Source organism: Grampus griseus (genome assembly GCF_964374135.1).
Source record: "Grampus griseus genome assembly, chromosome: 17".
Classification (NCBI taxonomy): Eukaryota; Metazoa; Chordata; class Mammalia; order Artiodactyla; family Delphinidae; genus Grampus; species Grampus griseus.
Window position 1 is genome coordinate 14,956,811 of NC_139011.1, and position 17,801 is coordinate 14,974,611.

The following is a 17,801-nucleotide window of genomic DNA, read 5'->3' on the forward strand; positions in this document are numbered from 1 at the left end:
GAACTCATAGTATACTCATAGTATACAAAACTATGAATAAGGTATAGTATCTGCTCCTGGAGCCATTTAAGAATAAACAACCCTCCATCCTGCTTAGTTTCTCATACATGAAAGAGGAGTCTGGATCAAATTCTCTCAAGATACCATCTAGCTGTCTCATAATATTTAATAATTAACTATTTCTTGTCATATGATCTTGATTAAGCCAGTGCTTGATGGCCTGAAGGGACTTTTTTAACCATACCTGCCAGAAGTGTACTTCCTCCCACTCCCTCCCCTGCCCACACACGCAATCCCAGTGTGACTGGTCCAGGTGACAGTGCCTCCAGTGAGGCGCAGATTGACCAGTGAGCCTGTCGTACCCTGGACTTCAGGGTCCAGAATTCCTGAAGGACCATAACCAAGTGACACAGGATGGGTTGGAGTAATGTTCTATGGACTCTTGCTTTCAGGCTTCACAGTTATAGAACCTTTCAGAGCTGTTTAGTTAGCAGCATGTTATTTGCCGTGTTTTTCAGGGACATTCACGTGATTACTGGCAGGATTATTAAATCTCTGTACCCCTCTCGAATATCATGTAGGTCAGTTCACTTAACCTTAAAAGTTCACATATTCACATTTAAAAAGAGAAACAGTTGGCTGTAATACCTTCTTCGGTTAAGCCCACACATCTTAATTCCTCCACTTTCGTGTCTGTTTTTGGCCAAGATGAGCCTCATGAGGCAAGCAGATTGTGTGGTGTGACCATCAAGGACAGTGGCAGAGTCCTCCATATGACTTTTCATCCAGATGACTTAAACTGATTCTAAAATGCAACTTAAATACTTTAAACCTGATCTGTGTGTGTGTTTAATGAAAACATTGATAGTATCAGCTCTCTTTTACTGCTCCATCATCTTCAGATCAGAACTTAAAACGATGTATATATAGCAGTATATAGTTTATGCTTCATCACACATGCCAGTTGTCCAGATGTTGATCTGTAATAGAGTTGAACTCCATTGATTAAGTGAATGATTACCAAGTGTCTCCTCAGTCGGATACAAAGAAGAATAAGTGCCTCTACAGATAAGAGAGGACATAAATAATTAAAATAGGTTGGAAAGTGCTATCAAAAAGGTATGTGAACAGCAGAGGGAAAGACTCACTTTCTGGGGGGAGTCAGAAGGCTTTGCTAAGGTGATGGGATGTGACGTAGGCCTCTTCCAGAACAGGTAAGGCTAAGGACGAATTAAAGTACAGTAGAAATTTTGAATAGATGGGCAGTTGAGTTTGAAATTTCATTTTATTATAGATAATCAAATGACTTAGTGAGTAAAAGAGTGACAAACCAGTAGTAATTGCATTTGGATTGTTGTTATGGAAACATATACCCATGTCTCCTACCTTTGCTCCGTCCTTTCCTATAGCACGTACTAACAGCATCACCCCATTCTCTGCCACACAGCACTCTGTACTTGTTTCAGCATTTCTCACATTGTAATAAAAGTGTTTGTGTTACCACTTCCGCTCCCACAACAAACTAGTGTCTCTGAGTTCTTCAAAGGCACAGACCAAGCCTTCCTCATGTTCTAGTTCCTATGGAGCCTAGCACAGTACTCTTAGCACATCGTAAATGTACACTGAATTTTTAATAATAAGGAAAGTGTCTTTTTGATTCCTGTAGAGCATGATGGATAAAAAGCCTATAATTCAGCTTTTACTGTTGAGTCTATTGAAAGAATTTACATTTTGGTCTGTGCTTATATATGCCAGTTGTCCATCTGAAACAATTAACTAGTGTGTGATTGTCATTTTTGTTTTACTTTTTAAGTAAAAAAGTATAGTCAAAAAAAAGACCTGTGAGAAGAGAAAAATAGAAAATAAATTAGTATAATGGATTAGGAGGCAAGACCGAAAAAACACCCACTACTGTGCAATAGACAAAGTATCTGAAAAATAATGGTAAGTAAAGGCAGTAGATAACATAGTATTAAAAGACCTTTGGAATCAACAGATCTTTAGGTTTGAATCATAACTGCCTTTTGGTACCTATATATTCCTTTGTAAATCTCAATTTCCTCATCTTTAAAATGGGGATAATACCGCCTGCCTTTCTTAACATTTAGTATGTAAAGCCATTGTGCCGTGCCCGGCACAGAGTCAGAGCTCCATAAATTGTGGCTGTTGTATTATTCTTAGAAATACTGCCAACCTAAAGGAAGCTGGCTATAGTTTCTGTGTGGGATTTTTGAAAAGTGCTTTTTAAAGAGCAAAAAGAGAAGAAAAGCAAGAAGACAAGGAAAAGACCTGATTTAGTTATGGAAAGGTTAGGCTTTAGGCATACCCTGTATTTTCAGTTTCTCTGCCTTGTGCTACTACACTCCTTTCCTTGTTGCAAGTTAGAGTTCTGTTCACTTGAGTGGGAGGCATTTGCTTTGGGCATTTTTCTTGGGGTTACTACTGTGCAGGTCTTTTTCTTTTTTTTAGTCAGACATCAGACAAAATTTCAAAATAATCATTTGCGGATTTAGGAAACCTCAGAGATGATGGCAAGGAGCCTCAGTCTCTCCTCTGGCTTAGAGGAGGGAGTAACACTGGGTTTAGGTGCGCTGCTGGAACGCTTTGGGTTTTCTGGAGTTGCCTCAGTCCAACTTACAGGCATTCCTCTGAGATATTGGGGGTTCAGTTCCAGACCATCACAATAAAGCCAGTCACAGGAATGTTTTGGTTTCCCAGTGCATATAAAAGTTATGTTTACGCTATACTGTAGTCTGTTAAGTGTGTGATAGGATTATGTATAAAAAAAACAATGTACAGACTTTAATTAAAAAATACTTAATTGCTAAAAAATGCTAACCATCATCTGAGACTTCAGCGAGTCAGTCTTTGTGCTGGTGGAGGGTCTTGCCTCAGTGTTGGTGGCTGCTGGCTGATCAGGGTGGTGGTGCTGAAGGCTGGGCTGGCGGCGGCAGTTTCTTAAAATAAGACAGCAGTGAAGTTTGCTGCTTTGATTGACTCTTCCTATCACGAACTATTTCTTGGTAGCCCGCGATGATGTTTGATAGCATTTTACCCACAGTAGAGCTTCTTTCAAAATTGGAGTCAGTCCTCTCAAACCCTGCCACTGCTTCATCAACTAAGTTTGTCATGTCATTTCAACAGTCTTCACAGTATCTTCACCAGGAGTAGATTCCATCTCAAGAACCCACCTTCTCTGCTCATCCATAAAAAGAAACTTCTCATTCCTTAAAAGTTTTATCATGAGATTGCAGCAATTCAGTCCCATCTTCAGGCTCCACTTCTAATTCTAGTTCTCTTGCTGTTTCCATCACATCTGCAGTTACTTTCTCCACTCAAGTCTTAAACCCTTCAAAGTCATCTATGAGTGTTGAAATCAACTTCTTCCAAACTCCTGTTAATGTTGATATTTTGACCTTTTCCCACGAATCACGAATATTCTTAATGGCATCTAGAATGGTGAATACTTTCCAGGTTTTCAATTTACTTTGCCCAGATCCATCATCTGTGGCAGCTATAACCTTACAAAATGTTTTTTCTTAAATAAGAAGACGAGAAAGTAAAAATTACTCCTTGATCCATGGGCTGCAGAATGAACGTTGTTAGCAGGCATGACAACAACATGAATCTCATTGTACATCCCCATCAGAGCTCTTGGATGAATGGGTGCATTGTCAATGAACAGTAATATTTTGAAAGGAATCTTTTTTTCTGAGCATTAAGTCTCAACAGTATGCTTAAACTATTCAGTAAACCATGTTGTAAACAGATGTTCTGTCATCCAGGCTTTTGTTATTCCATTTATAGAGCACAGGCAGAGTAGATTTAGCATAATTCTTAAGGGTTCTAGGATTTTCAGGTTGGTAGATGAGCATAGGCTTCAACTTAAAGTCACCAGTTGCATTAGCCCCGAACAAGAGAGTCAGCCTGTCCTTTGAAGCCAGGCAATGACTTCTCCTCTCTAGCTATGAAAGTCCTAGATGGTATCTTTTTTCAACTTAAGGCTGTTTCATCTACATTGAAAATCTATTGTTTGGTGTAGCGACCTTCATTCATTATCTTCACTAGATCTTCTGGATACCTTGCTACAGCTTCTGCATCAGCACTTGCCGCTTCGCCTTGCACGTTTATGTTATGAAGATGGCTTCTTTCCTTAAACCTCATGAACCAACCTCTGCTGGCTTCAAATTTATCTCCTGCAGCTTCCTCACCTCTCTCAGCCTTCATAGAGTTAAAGTTAATTAGGGCCTTGCTCTGGATCAGGCTTTGGCTTAAGGGAATGTTGTGGCTGGTTTGATCTCATATCTAAACTACTAAAACTTTCTCCATGTCAGCAGTAAGGCTGTTTTGCTTTCTTATCATTTGTGTGTTCACGGGAGTAGCACTTTGAATTTTGTTTCGGAACTTTAACTTTGCATTCACAACTTGGCTGACTGGCTCAAGAGACCTAGCTTTTGGCCTGTCGTGGCTTTAAACATGCCTTCCTCACTAAGCTTAAACATTTCTAGCTTTTGATTTAAAGTGTGAGACATGAAACGCTTCCTTTAACTTGAACACTTAGAGGCAATTCATTGTAGTGTTATTAGTTGCTTAATTTCAGTGCTGTTGTGTCTCAGGGAATAGAGAGGCCCAAGGAGAGGAAGAGAGACCAGGGAACATGCTGGTAGGTCAGAACACACAGAATATTTGTTAAGTTCGCTGTCTGGTATGGGCAAGGTTTGTGGCTCTCCAAAACAATTGCTATAGTAACATCAAGGACCACTGATCACAGATACAATAATGAAAATACAATAATACAATACAAATGCAGTAATGAAAAAGTTTGAAATATTGCAAGACTTGCCAAAACATGACACAGAGACACAAAGTGAGCGAATGCTGTTGGAAAAATGGCCGATAGACTGGCTTCACGTAGAGTTGCCACAGATCTTCAATTTGTAAAAACAAACAAAAAAACAGTATCCAAGAAGCTCAGTAAAACAAGGTATGCCTGTAATAACAGCTGGTACTCTGAAGTTGGAACTTTTCAAGCCCTGACCTTAGCTATTGTTGACCCTAAAATGTAAGAAGCAGTAATATTTACAATCAGAAGCAAATTACAGCTTTGCTAAAGTGAGCAAATCCAACTCAAAGAATGATTCTCATTTATGAATTTTTAAAAATCTTAAAAGAAGCAGAGAAGTCTCTTAATAGGTGCCACTGGACTTCCCTGATGGCGCAGTGGTTAAGAATCCACCTGCCAGTGCAGGGGACATGGGTTCAAACCCTGGTCCAGGAAATTCCCACATGCCTCGGAGCAACTAAGCCCGTGCGCCACAACTACTGAGCCTGCGCCCAGAGCCTGCGTGCCACAACCACTGAGCCCGAGTGCCACGCGCCTAGAGCCCGTGTTCTGCAGCAAGAGAAGCCACTGCAATGAGAAGCCCGCGCACCGCAACGAAGAGTAGCCCCCACTCGCCGCAACTAGAGAAAGCCTGTGTGCAGCAACAAGACCCAATGCAGCCATAGATAGATAAATAGATAATAAATCAATAAATATTTTTTAAAAAACACCTGAGTTAAAAAAATATAGGTGCCACTTCCTGCCCTTTAGCTTCTTTTGTTATTCCTAGTTACCGTAGTGGGTTGTTTTTTCTTTAAAGACCCTAGTCATTTGATGTTAAGTACCAATTATCCTCGATTTGTATCATTGGGAATGATTTTTTACCACATGGTTTTCTTATGATACCTAGCTGGCTTGAGCACGTCGACCTTTTCTTTTCTCATATTATATAAAATTCTGTAAGCACGTTGCTTGGGTATCTGTTATTGTCATAAATTGTACTTTTGCCTACTCTGCGATAGGAAGGCTTATTTCCAAGCTGATCATTAGATTCTGTGCATCTGTGGCTTGGTTGTATGGCTGTGTGTAGCCAGAAGCCAAATACAGAGTAAAGTTTACATAATGACTGGAGAGCACTTAACTGCTGACATCTGAATTACTTTAGAGGTTATGGAAATAGTGACCAGTAGTAATTATTAAAATATTTTGTCCCAGTGATCGTTTATATTTCCTACACTGTGAAGTTTCAGCACCATGCTAACTAAAAATATTTTTGCTTATTCTAGTCCAGCAGAATCTGAAAAAAAAAAATTGGATAATAAAGACACAGACCACCAATTTTAGGATGACTATTTCTTTGAGAAGTACATTTCTATTTCTAATTTTAAAATGTAGCATTTTCAAGAGTTTTACAAAGGGGGTGCTCTTAGGAAAATAGCTGTCTGGCACTTCAAGGAGACAAGATATAGGAAAACTCAGCAAAAGAGATTTAAGTTATACACGGAGAAATTGTTCCCCCAAATTAGGGGCCTAGAAGAGGTAAACCCCTTAAGAAAATAATACGACACCTATTGTCTGTAACTCCTGGTTTAGCTTAAACTACATGACCATTAATGAGAACGAGAGGGAACACTGCTGAAATGAAGACACACAGAACTCCCACCCTGTCATGTCCTCTGGATATTGTCCTTAAATGCTGGGACCAGGAAGAGGCTTCTTGAAAGCCTCTTGTGTGTTGTGATCTTGGACAAGGTCTTACACCCCTCTGACACCAGCTCTTGTCCTATCTATCCTAGGGTTATTTTGAGGATTAGATGAGACAATGGTATAAGGCACTTAAAACTCTTTTTATAAAGTACTCTAAAATGTTCAGGACTGCCATTTTATCATGTAATTTTCATTTTTCTGAAAAATAGAGTATTTCAGTTTTTGTGCTCATTTGTTTCATAAATTCTTTGTGTTTAGTTTTTAAGGGAATCCTTCTTTTTGCTCAGTGGCAATAACTCCTTGTATAACAGCACATAGAAAACACTGAGTAGAAGTGGCTTCTCACTGGAGTGAGTTGATGCCCACTGGTGGTGCTCAGCCAGCTCTCGGGACAAGGGGCTGGCCATGTCTTTTCGGCCACCAACACATGCTTCGGGGAAGGGATCCCACGGGTAATAGGAGGGTGTCCACTTCATTTGTTGGGATTTAGTCAGAAAGCTAGTTAAAAGTAATTATTTGGGGGAACAGTCTGTAAACTTAAACCTTACAGCTCTTTACTTCTAGCGATCAATGGTAAAGTGCTACCTAATTTACCTGGCAGTTACAATGGAAAAACTAACAAACATTTCTGAAAATAATTTTGTAATCCCAGAAAATGAAGTAACCCTTTCAGGAAGTTTTTATAAAAGCTTTCGGCTAGGCCTGATGTGTTTTAAATGCCTGAATTCACTATTTCTGTTCTATCATTTCTAGAGAATAAAAGCCCTTTAACTTAAAAAAAAAAAATCATTTGACAATTATTTTTCTCATGCTAAAATAAAATTTTTAATGAGGAAAATTTTTTTTCCATTTTGCAGATATTTTGAAAAACAGTTTGAACTGTCAGAACAAACAAAATTACCAATGTTTCTTCATTGTCGGAACTCACATGCTGAATTTTTGGGTGAGTTAAAGCTAAAATCTCATTTAAAATTTAAGAATTTGCAGATATCAAGCTATTTGCTAAAACTAAAATCTCATTTAAAATTTAAGAATTTGCAAAGATCAAGTTGTTTCTGTTTTAAATTCACAGACATAATGAGAAGGAATAGAGATCGGTGTGTAGGTGGAGTGGTAAGTATAGAAACTGCTTTTAATAAATGATGTTGGCCTCTATAAAGTGATTCAGATGTCAGCAATAAAGTTACGAAGGTTCTGCTCTCTCTTATTAGAAGGGCATATAAATTTACTGTTAAATCTATAGATCAGATATGGTACAAACATAAACCACACTATTTAGTTACATTTACTTTGTTCAGAGTACAAGAATGAGTACAGAATTCTGTTCACAAGAAAACCCCATGAATTTAGTCCTGCACATTGTAATAGTCTGCATGATCTTCTTTTTCTCCGCTTCTTCCATCAGCCGTTCTTTAGTGTTCTTCAATTTAAATTTTGAGCAAAATATAAACGAAATTTAATAATATTTTAAAATATTTTAGCACTCTTTTCAGGTTTGCCTTCTTAATTTCTTGTCAACTGTAATTATTTACTGTTACCACTCTGATTAGAGACACATTCTCATTTCTGTAGTTTGCTTCTGCTCGAAACACTTCTCTATGGTCATTTCAGTCATTAGTCTTGAGAAAGTTCCATAAATAGTATCTGTCTATCACTTAGCTTGGGTATCCATAGCAGTGATTTTTAATTTTTTTTTTTTGGATCATGGACTCCTTTGAAAATCTGCCTCAGAAAAATGCTCATATGTACAATTTTCACATGTAATTTTAGGAGAGACTCACTGGTCTCTAGCAAAAAAGCTGTTATCCGCATGTAAGTGGACTTTCTCAGTTCAGGCCTGTGTTGTTAAAGGGTCAGCTGTAGTTTAAAAAACTTAACAGCAACAACAAATCCAACCTAAATGTTTGACTTTTATCAAAAGAAAATTGCCAAATAAAGAATTAATAACTAATTTTCTAAAATGGTTTATGAGGGTCGTATTTAAAATTATCTTATATTGATGGAGGCTATGTTTTCTTTCTAGTCAGCTGGAAGTGCTGAGGGGAAGAACAAACCCTTTTGAGCAGCTGTGTAACAGTTACTTTTGAGAAACATCTTACCCACAGTGTATTCAGACTCTCTGGATGCTATATTAGTGTGACTTCACTTGTTAGGTGTGTTTAAAGGAGTCTTGTCACTTATGATTACATAAATACATCTGAAGTGTGAAAAATTTTGCTTTAACTCCTTTATCTTTGAAGGAGAAAAATTCCATCTCAACCCTTTTTGCTTGCTGAGCTGATATTATTGACTGTATAACAATTTACAGTTTCTAAGCAATGTTCTAACAATCTCTATACATCTTAAATTTTTCTCTTAAAATTCACTTCTCTTCTAGGAAAAAAAAGCATCCTGTAACAAAAAAATTGAACATTTAAAAATATTTTTTAAATAGTCTTGTAACATTTTACCTTTTCCTCATGCTTTTGCCTAGAATGTGGCTCTCTCCTCCAGTCCCCTTTCCTGGAGGTACAGCAGTAGTGCTGGTGCAGAGACCTCAGCACAGCCACAGACAGAAATTCTAGGCAGCCGTCTCCTTGCCTCATCACGTTGGAGATGATGACAGGTTATAATTGCGAAATTTGATTTGAAAATAAAAATTGTAGGGGCCACATTTGAAACCCCATGTTCAAAAAACCCCTACTGCGTTTATATTTTTGCTTAGACAGTCCTATTAATGTTATTTAGAATTTTAAAGAAAAGTAATTATTATAATAAAATTATGCCTTCATGTCCTTAGGTGCATTCATTTGACGGTACCAAGGAAGCAGCAGCTGCTTTGATGGACTTGGGTCTCTACATAGGATTTAATGGTTGGTAGGTCCTTGAGTTGTTTTTTGGTTTTCGTTTTTTTAACTTTTATAATTAAGCAGATTCCTTAAATTGTTTTATAGGGAATTACTGATAAAGATTTAAATTTGTTTTTATTAAAATTTATGTGTTTTGCATTGACCTTGGTCTGTGAATTTTAGTGATAAATGTAAGAAATTAAACAGTATGTTACTATTACAAATTAAAGCTTGAAAGCTATAAACTGCTATCCTGTGTTCCAGTAATGGAAAACAATTTTCTGTTGAGGTTAGCAGGTACCTTTCTCTAGCAATGCAGTTTATTCTCGGATCAGTTTATCCCTTTAAAACGTATGTGTTCACAGCATTGCATATACATATACACAGGTGATGTCCACCTATGGGGGAAGGGTCATACTATGACATAATCGTCTTCTGTATCTCTGTAGGCCAAGAAACTGAGGCTCAGAGAAGTTAAGAAACAGGTGTAAAGTCACTCAAAGTGTGAGAACCTGTATCCTCTTCCTCACTTGGTGACCTTCCTGCTGTTATACACACTAAACCTCGTGCACCCACTACAGTCTGCTAGCATAGCTGGGTCCCTGGGCTCATTTTCTTCCAAATAATTTGATGAGCTTCTACCAGTGTCTTTCCTCAGGTTATCAGTGTAGCTCATGAAATAAACTGCAAAATAAATTGCAAAAAGTAAGACTTCCTTTCCCTCTTCAGTGTTTCATTTCCTTCAAATCACTACTTTTCCAAGTACTTTTTATTTTTTTTATTTTTTTTTTTTACTAAACTCCACTTTGGAATATAGAATCATGAAATTAATTATTTGCTATAGAGTTCAGACTTATTTAAATGTCCTAGATGCTTCTTTCATATTTTAAATAAATTGATGATTTAATTAATTTATATATTAACATGGAAATAATGCATGCATAAAGTAGTATTAAAAGACTTATAAGCACAGTCTCCCAGCATGCCATCTACCCCAAGTTAATTTTTCCAGAGCCAACCACTTTACTCTTTATCACCTTGTATCTAAATATTACATATATGCTATTAACTCTTAATTCATTCCCTTTGTCTATTCCCATTAAGGTGTTTGGGCACTTTAGTTCTTTATCCAGTACTGCCCCCGCACCTCCATTATTTCCTCTATAGCCCTCTCAATGTAGTTATTTGAGAATTTTTGGTTATATGCATATTATGTGTTTTCATTATTATGTCTGTGTAAAATATTGTTGACTGCTGAACCATGTGATGTACCACTTTTTTATTTTCCTGGAGTAACTTTCCTCATATTTTTATTTACTTGGTTTTCTTCAAAACTTGAAGCCTTCTTCACACTTTTCAACAACTCTGTAAAATGCTTTTTTCTATTTTTCCACATAAGGAAACCTGTGTGGATAATCAGATAATTCGTTAGTTCCTGACCCTTCTATCTTTCTGCTACAGTTTGGACTAGTGTCTTTTCTGTGATAGAACTCCTATTTTTAAATCCCATGTATTCTATTTTGTTTTGATGGAACACATGTTTGCAAATGAATTAATTCTCTTCATCTTGAAAGTTTACCTGGATAGTCAATGAAAGGGGAAAAAAGAAAAACATACTTTCACTTGATATTTTTTCTAGGCATAAAATTGTAGATTAGAGATCATTTTCACTGAGGATTTACAATATCCCAGTTCTAGGTTCCAGTCTCTATTCTGTTTCCCAATACATTACCTGTGACATACTTCTTTCCCTGTGGAATATTTTAGTTATTTATCTCTGGTATTATCAAAATGTGCAAAGGTGTTTTGATGGGTTTTTGTCATTCTCCACTGGCCCCTTCCAGCTAGAGGCTCATCTTTGTCAGGCCTGAGAAGTTTTCTCAATTTTTTTTTTTTTCTATTCATTCTTTGTACCTCCCAGGCTGATACTCTGATCTCATTTTTAAAATTATTTATTGATTGATTGATTTTTGGCTGTGTTGGGTCTTTGTTGCAATGCGTGGGCTTTCTCTAGTTGCGGCGAGTGGGGCTGCTCTTCATTGCGGTGTGTGGGTTTCTTATTGCTGTGGCTTCTCTTGTTGCAGAGCACAGGCCCTAGGCACACGGGCTTCAGTAGTTGCACCACGTGGGCTCAGTAGTTGTGGCTCATGGGCTCTAGAGTACAGGCTCAGTAGCTGTGGCGCACGGGCTTAGTTGCTCCATGGCATGTGGGATCTTCCTGGACCAGGGCTCTAACACGTGTCCCCTGCATTGGCAGGCAGATTCTTAACCACTGCGCCACCAGGGAAGTCCCTGATCTCATTTTTTTATTCTACAATTTCTATCTAATTTTTTTCCTCCTCTCAAACAAGTGCTTTATTTTTCAACCTTTTTTTTTTTTGGCTGTACCACACGGCTTGCAGGATTTTAGTTCCCCGAGCAGGGATCAAACCTGTGCTCCCTGCAGTGGAAGCCTGGAGTCCTAACCACTGGACTGCCAGGGAGTCCCCTTTTTCAACTTTTTAAGGAAACTTACTTAAGCTTTTGTTTTCAGTCTCTGAAAGCTCTCGTTTTTTTTCCTACCGTATTCTTGTTTGGTAGATGCAGCATCTTCCCATCTCTCTAAAGATATGTTATATATATATGCCATTTAATGCTTTTATTTCCTCTGAGTTCCTTTTCCTCTTTGTTTTGGTCTCTATCATGATAGAGGCTTTCTTCAAATGTCAGGCAGTTCTTTGCTGTATATTTTAAGAGTGAAGGGGGAAAAGCTGTTGGAAGCTCCGTGGGGAGATAGCCCATCAACTGCAGGCCCACAGATGGCCAACTGACTTTCTCGCCGGGGAATCCTTAGTGTCAGCTTGTCAAGATCTTCCTCTGGGTTTGTTCAGTTTCTCCAGAGAGGGCTCCTCTGATCCCTGGTGGGAAAATGGGATGAGAATTCATAAACATACCTATGTTCTGAAGCAGGATGGTGCTGGAGAGGGGATGTCTCCGTTCAGTAAGCAGTCAGTCTCCATTTCTAGTCCATGCCTCACCCTGCCCTCCTCTGTGCTGCTTGTCTTCCAGTCCAGAGACGGCACACCTCTCTCTCTCTGTCTCTGCCTCTCTCTCTGTCTCTGCCTCTCTCTCTCGGGCCAGGGTACCGGGCAGTTGTCATCTCTGCACCAATTTATTGGAAAGTAATCTGAGAATCCCATCTTCTCTTTACCCTGACTTTTCAAGCAATCCCCATTTCAGTCCCCTGCCCTGCCCCATCCTTTCTAGGTACCTAGTTCTTCCAGTTCTTAGAACTTCCTTGGGAGAATTGGTTGGCTTATCTTCAGTATCTCTCTACAAGCACATAGCACTTAAGTCACTTAGCACGTAAACATAGATCGTTTACCACTTCTCTATCTACTTTCTGCTTTATATTTTGTGATGAGTTAGAAATGTCTCCTAGTTTCATCAAAACATGCTGTTTCTTCTTATTTTGGGATGATTTTCAAGAGAAGGGGGTAGAGACCTTTATTTCACAAACTTGAACTGTACGTCTGTCTTAGAGGTTTCTAAGTGATCTTGAGTTTATAAAGACTTGGCTTTAAGCTAATTACTTGATTTTTTTTTTCTCCTACATTAACTCAGAATTAATGGGTCAGTAGTTTATTTAGTCGAAGTCAATATTTCTGTACTTCTTTTGAAATTCAGTTTAGAGTAGTCTTAATCTGAGTTTCTGGGGTATGGTAATTTAATCTGTTTACATTATGATATAGTCTTTGGTTTCTAAAGATTAAATTAGAATTTTTTTCCCCCCAAGAAAATGGGAAAGTTTCAAATTTGACCACAGAATTATGCACATGCTCTTCCTTAAATGGGAAACCTTAATAGAGATTCTGGCTTTGATTAAAAATATTTCTTCTGATAGTATATAGTTCTGTATTTAGATCAGTTTTTTTTTTAACTGATGTGTAGTTTATTTAAATATTGTTTCAAGTGTACAGCAAAGTGATTCAGTTATACATCTTTTCCATTATAGTTTATGACAAGATATTGAATACAGTTCCCCGTGCTATACAGCAAATCCTTCTCGTTTGTCTATTTATATATGGTAGTGTACATCTGTTAATATCATACTCCCAGTTTATCCCTCCCCGCCTCCCTTTCCCCTTTGGTAACCGTAAGTTTGTTTTCTATGTCTGTGTAGATCAGTTTTTACAAGCATTAATATATGTAGGAAAAGAGTCAATCAGACAGTTTGTTTTCATGAGATTAAAAATATGCAAATACTCCAAAAATTTGGTCATGTTTTAAATTTAGTATCCATATCAAATATATCAGCATATTTTAGAAAATATATTGACCAAGTATTAAGCTGGTTGAAAATAAGAATTTTGTTTTTTTCTAGAGAACACTAACAAAAGGCTGGTACTTACGGTAAACCAGACACACATTTCCCTCCTACCCCTCCTAAAATGCTAAAATAAAATTATATTCAAAAAGGAAAAGTAAAGAAAAAAAGGCCAAAGTTTTGCTAATGGAGAAATGTTTTGTAGATTTCTGGAAGACAGATTAAATTGGAAGAGAAAACTTAGACGACTGTACCACTAAAGGGCCTCAGAGGAGATGGGAGCAGGTGTTGCAGACAGAATCCCAGAAAGGCTTCGGACTTAGAATGGCGACCAAAACAGGGTGATTGAAGGCCTATATAGAGAAAGATACCAATCCCCATATCCACTCCCATGCACAGAGTACAAAGGAGCAAGCATTTATACTCGGGGGGAAAGTAATTTTTTCTCAAGAAAACTGAACAAACTGGATTATTGAGGACTAAGACTTGGAATGCTTATGTCGATCCCAGAGGAAAGCATTCAGTGGGTGGGACGGGATCATCCAGGAGTTGATAATTGATGGGGCTATAGGTAATAGATACATGGAGAAGGGGGTGCTGTGTTATTCTAGTTATGTGTATATTTGAAACTCTCCATAATGAAAAGTTATATCAAGTCCTGAAGTTAAAAATGCAACATAAGGACAGTATGTCATCACATATATAGCAAACCATCCCAAAACTCATTGACATATTACAGTAAACTTTTTTTTTTTTTTTAAACACTCATGGGTCTTTGGGTCAGCTGGGGTTTAATTGATAGAGGTGAACTCTGCCACAGGCTCCATGTTGGGTTCAGATCTTCGCCTTGTGTTTTCATTCGGGATGCCCAGGCTGAAGAGGTAACAGTTACTTAGTGCATGCTAATCTCAGAAGATCATGAGGGTGCCATTGCAAATCACGAAAGTGCATTCCAAGCCTCTTGGCCATATCATCCCATTGGTCAAAGCAAGTCTTGAGGCCATGGCCAGATTCAGGTTCCTTCTTCCTACTAAGAAATCATGGCAAGGGTGCAGATATGTAATTCTGTCAAATGAGAGAGAATTGGAACCAATAATCCTGTCTATCTCAGGGTGTGAAAATGAAATTAATTCCCCAGAAAAAAAGGTATGAAAGAAACAGGGCCTCGGAGACCAATTCAGGAGTCCTAAAATTGACTAATAGAAGTCCCAGAGAGAAGAAAGAAAATGAAAGAGGAAAAGTCCTGTTTTTCCATAATATGTTCCCAGTTAGGGGTGGGGAAGAGTCTAAATTGGAAGATTCCAGCTGCCTAAATGGATGAAAAGGTTTTATGCCCGGACACATTATCACGTTTCAGAATATCAGGAGTAATGGAAGATCTTAAAAGTTTCCAGATTTGTGGGTGGGTTGTGGTGGGGTCTAAACAGGAATAATAAAACTGGCATCTCCTAACCAGCTTTCTAGTTTCATACCATGTTAAATACTCATAGTTCTAACAGTGATTGTGATTTTCATCCTTTGTGAAGATTCTATTTCTGATTAGTGAAACATGAACCTTGAGTATCTGATTCCTTCATACCAGTGAATCCCTGGGTATTTGGCCCATAAAGAAATTGGCCATACCTTCAAATGCAGCCTTATGAGCTCTAAATTATGCAAATTACCCAGAGACGCAAATAAATTCTTTTCAAAGAATTGTTTAACATAGACTGTTACAGAAAGTTATTGGACGATCAACCGAAGGCACAAAAAATTGCACCCCCTAAAGGCAGGATCTGGTTGGAATAGATCTTAACCTGGATTCTGTAAGGATGGGAATGTGCAAATACTTTCAAAAGTATACTTCCATTGTAGCCAACCAAAGTTTTGTTTCAGGATTTTGGGTTAGTTCTGTAATCTGTTTTAGACAAGTTTATAATATGAAAAAGTTGCTGTTCATTAAATGCACCTTTTTATTTTATATATGAATAACTTTTTTTTTTCAAGCTCACTGAAAACTGAGGCTAATTTGGAAGTTCTGAAGTCAATACCTAGTGAAAAATTAATGATTGAGACTGGTAAGTTTGCTTTTAGAACTTAATTTTCATATTAAACCATACCCAAAAAGAGCTAGAGAAAAGTAAACAAGTATTATTTTATTAGCATGCTCAACCTCAACAATTATACTTTTCAGGAAGTCTTTGGGAGCTGTAATGGAAAATATTTACACAAGCGAGTTTTTCAATTTTAGAAGTCTGACTAAGCCTAAGCACTTAAGAATGGAACGTCAGACCATGTGGGTAACTAAGGAGGCTGTTGTATTAAACAGGAGTCTTAACTAAGAATTTCACCTCAGGCTTTCAAAAACTATTCAGAATTTTTTTTAAACAATGTCTTCTTTGTAATGGCTTAATTGTACAATACTTTTTAAGTAAAGTGCAAACATTTAAATCAATTGGATTTAAGAATTTTAGCAATTAATCTGCTGCCTCTCAAAGTAAGACAAAGTTAGAAGCTAAAAATTTTATCTCTACCCTGAGCTCAAGGCTCTTCTTATACACATGGACTTTTTTAGTAAAGTCAAGACTGAGCCATTCTGAAGAAATCAGGTGTATTTCCTTGGGGAGTCATGAAAACTAAATTATCTTATTAAAAATACAATGATTGTAAAATGTGTAAACTATTACAATTCTTTATTAGAGATTTAGGTAAGTAAATAATCCCAGTATTCAAAGCCACTGTTTTGGGGACTTCCCTGGCTATCCAGTGATTAAGCTTCCACTGGAGGGGGGACGGGGTTCGATCCCTGGTCATCAGGGAACTAGGATCCCGCATGCCACGTGGCACAGCCAAAAAAAACAAACAACAACAAAAAACAAAAAAAATCAAAGCCACTGTTTTACATTCAGTAGGGGCAAACAGAAGTTTAACTTAAATGTTTTCATGTTACAGTTGTATTTCTTTTAGCTTTAGATTTTTTAAAGCATACCATACACCAACAATACTGTTAGTGGGGAAAAAAAGAAATAAAAGTTTAAGAATTTGTACAGTTCAAGATTTTATCTTGTACTTTTCTTAAAGCTGTTTTCTGTTGCCTTTTACCATTTTTTAAGCTGAATCATGGTGTATATTTTAGAGGTTATATAATAGTTTAATAATATTCATTAAAAAAACAATTATTTAAAAAGGTAAAAATCTCTTTGAGAGACTTCTCTTTCTTCGCTTAACTCTAGATGCACCTTGGTGTGGAGTCAAAAGTACACATGCTGGATCAAAATATATAAAAACTTCATTTCCCACCAAAAAGAAGTGGGAAAATGGGCACTGTTTGAAAGACAGAAATGAACCCTGCCATATAATGTAAGTATCTTGTTTTCATGGTCTCCAGAACATTGAAGTCAACCATCAAATGCCATTTACAAAATGAACTCAAGGGACAGAATTAAAGTTGGGTGAAATCCAAGTGAAGTTATCAAACACCATTTTAATGCAGTTATTTGGAGGAATTCGTGCCTAATTGCTGTGTATCAGCTCCTTTTTTCATATCCTCTCAACCCAGAGTGGTTTTATTACAGAGTAAGAACTTCATGTGATTTTGGTCATTTGTCATTTTGTAGGGAGGGAAAAAGATCTTAAAGCTATCCATACATAGAATCACCTTACCTGGCTTAAGTTCTGTTATCTTGCAGGTTTCCTGCTGATGTATAAAAGCACAGTCTTAGCAGAAGACCTTTTTTTAATGGTATCTGTATTTTAAGTGATTTGACAGCTTGAATGAACCTAAGAAATAACACAGTTCTTTAAGCCTCTGAACAAAAGGACAAATTATAGAAATGATTTCCTTTTTCCAACCGAGAAAAAGGGCAGAACTTTATAGAATTTTATTTCCTAGGGAAAAAAAAACTAATTCAGAATCATTTTTTAAACTAATACAGAGCACATGTGAAAAGGGCGGTATTACACATCTAACTGCCAAGGAGCTGTACAGCATATTGTAATTTATAGGAAAAGTTTATTTTAATGGGCCTGTCATCCAGTTTCTTTTGTTGCACAAGCAGTAATTTAAATCTGACTGTATCAATCTAGTATGGCTTACCAGTTCGGGCAACTGGATATATTTATCACACATTCATAAAAATTAATATAGGATTGTTGTAGT

The 17,801-nt window shown here is 37.3% G+C and overlaps 1 protein-coding gene across 7 annotated transcripts in view; it reads left to right on the forward strand.

The window, feature by feature from the left end:
* Positions 1 to 17,801, forward strand: part of TATDN1 (TatD DNase domain containing 1) — a 37,970-nt gene that overhangs the window by 17,569 nt on the left and 2,600 nt on the right. For 6 of the 7 annotated variants that reach the window (XR_014298038.1, XM_082675261.1, XM_082675265.1 and 3 more), the window contains 5 exons: positions 7,387 to 7,472; positions 7,602 to 7,642; positions 9,309 to 9,385; positions 15,650 to 15,720; positions 16,876 to 17,002. Coding sequence is in view for 5 of the 7 variants with exons in the window: in XM_082675261.1 (XP_082531387.1) it covers positions 7,387 to 7,472; positions 7,602 to 7,642; positions 9,309 to 9,385; positions 15,650 to 15,720; positions 16,876 to 17,002 (402 nt within the window). In the remaining 2 variants the exon portion in view is untranslated. Of the gene's footprint in view, positions 1 to 7,386; positions 7,473 to 7,601; positions 7,643 to 9,308; positions 9,386 to 15,649; positions 15,721 to 16,875; positions 17,003 to 17,801 lie in introns of those variants that run through there. The other variant, XR_014298039.1, reaches the window with a different exon arrangement.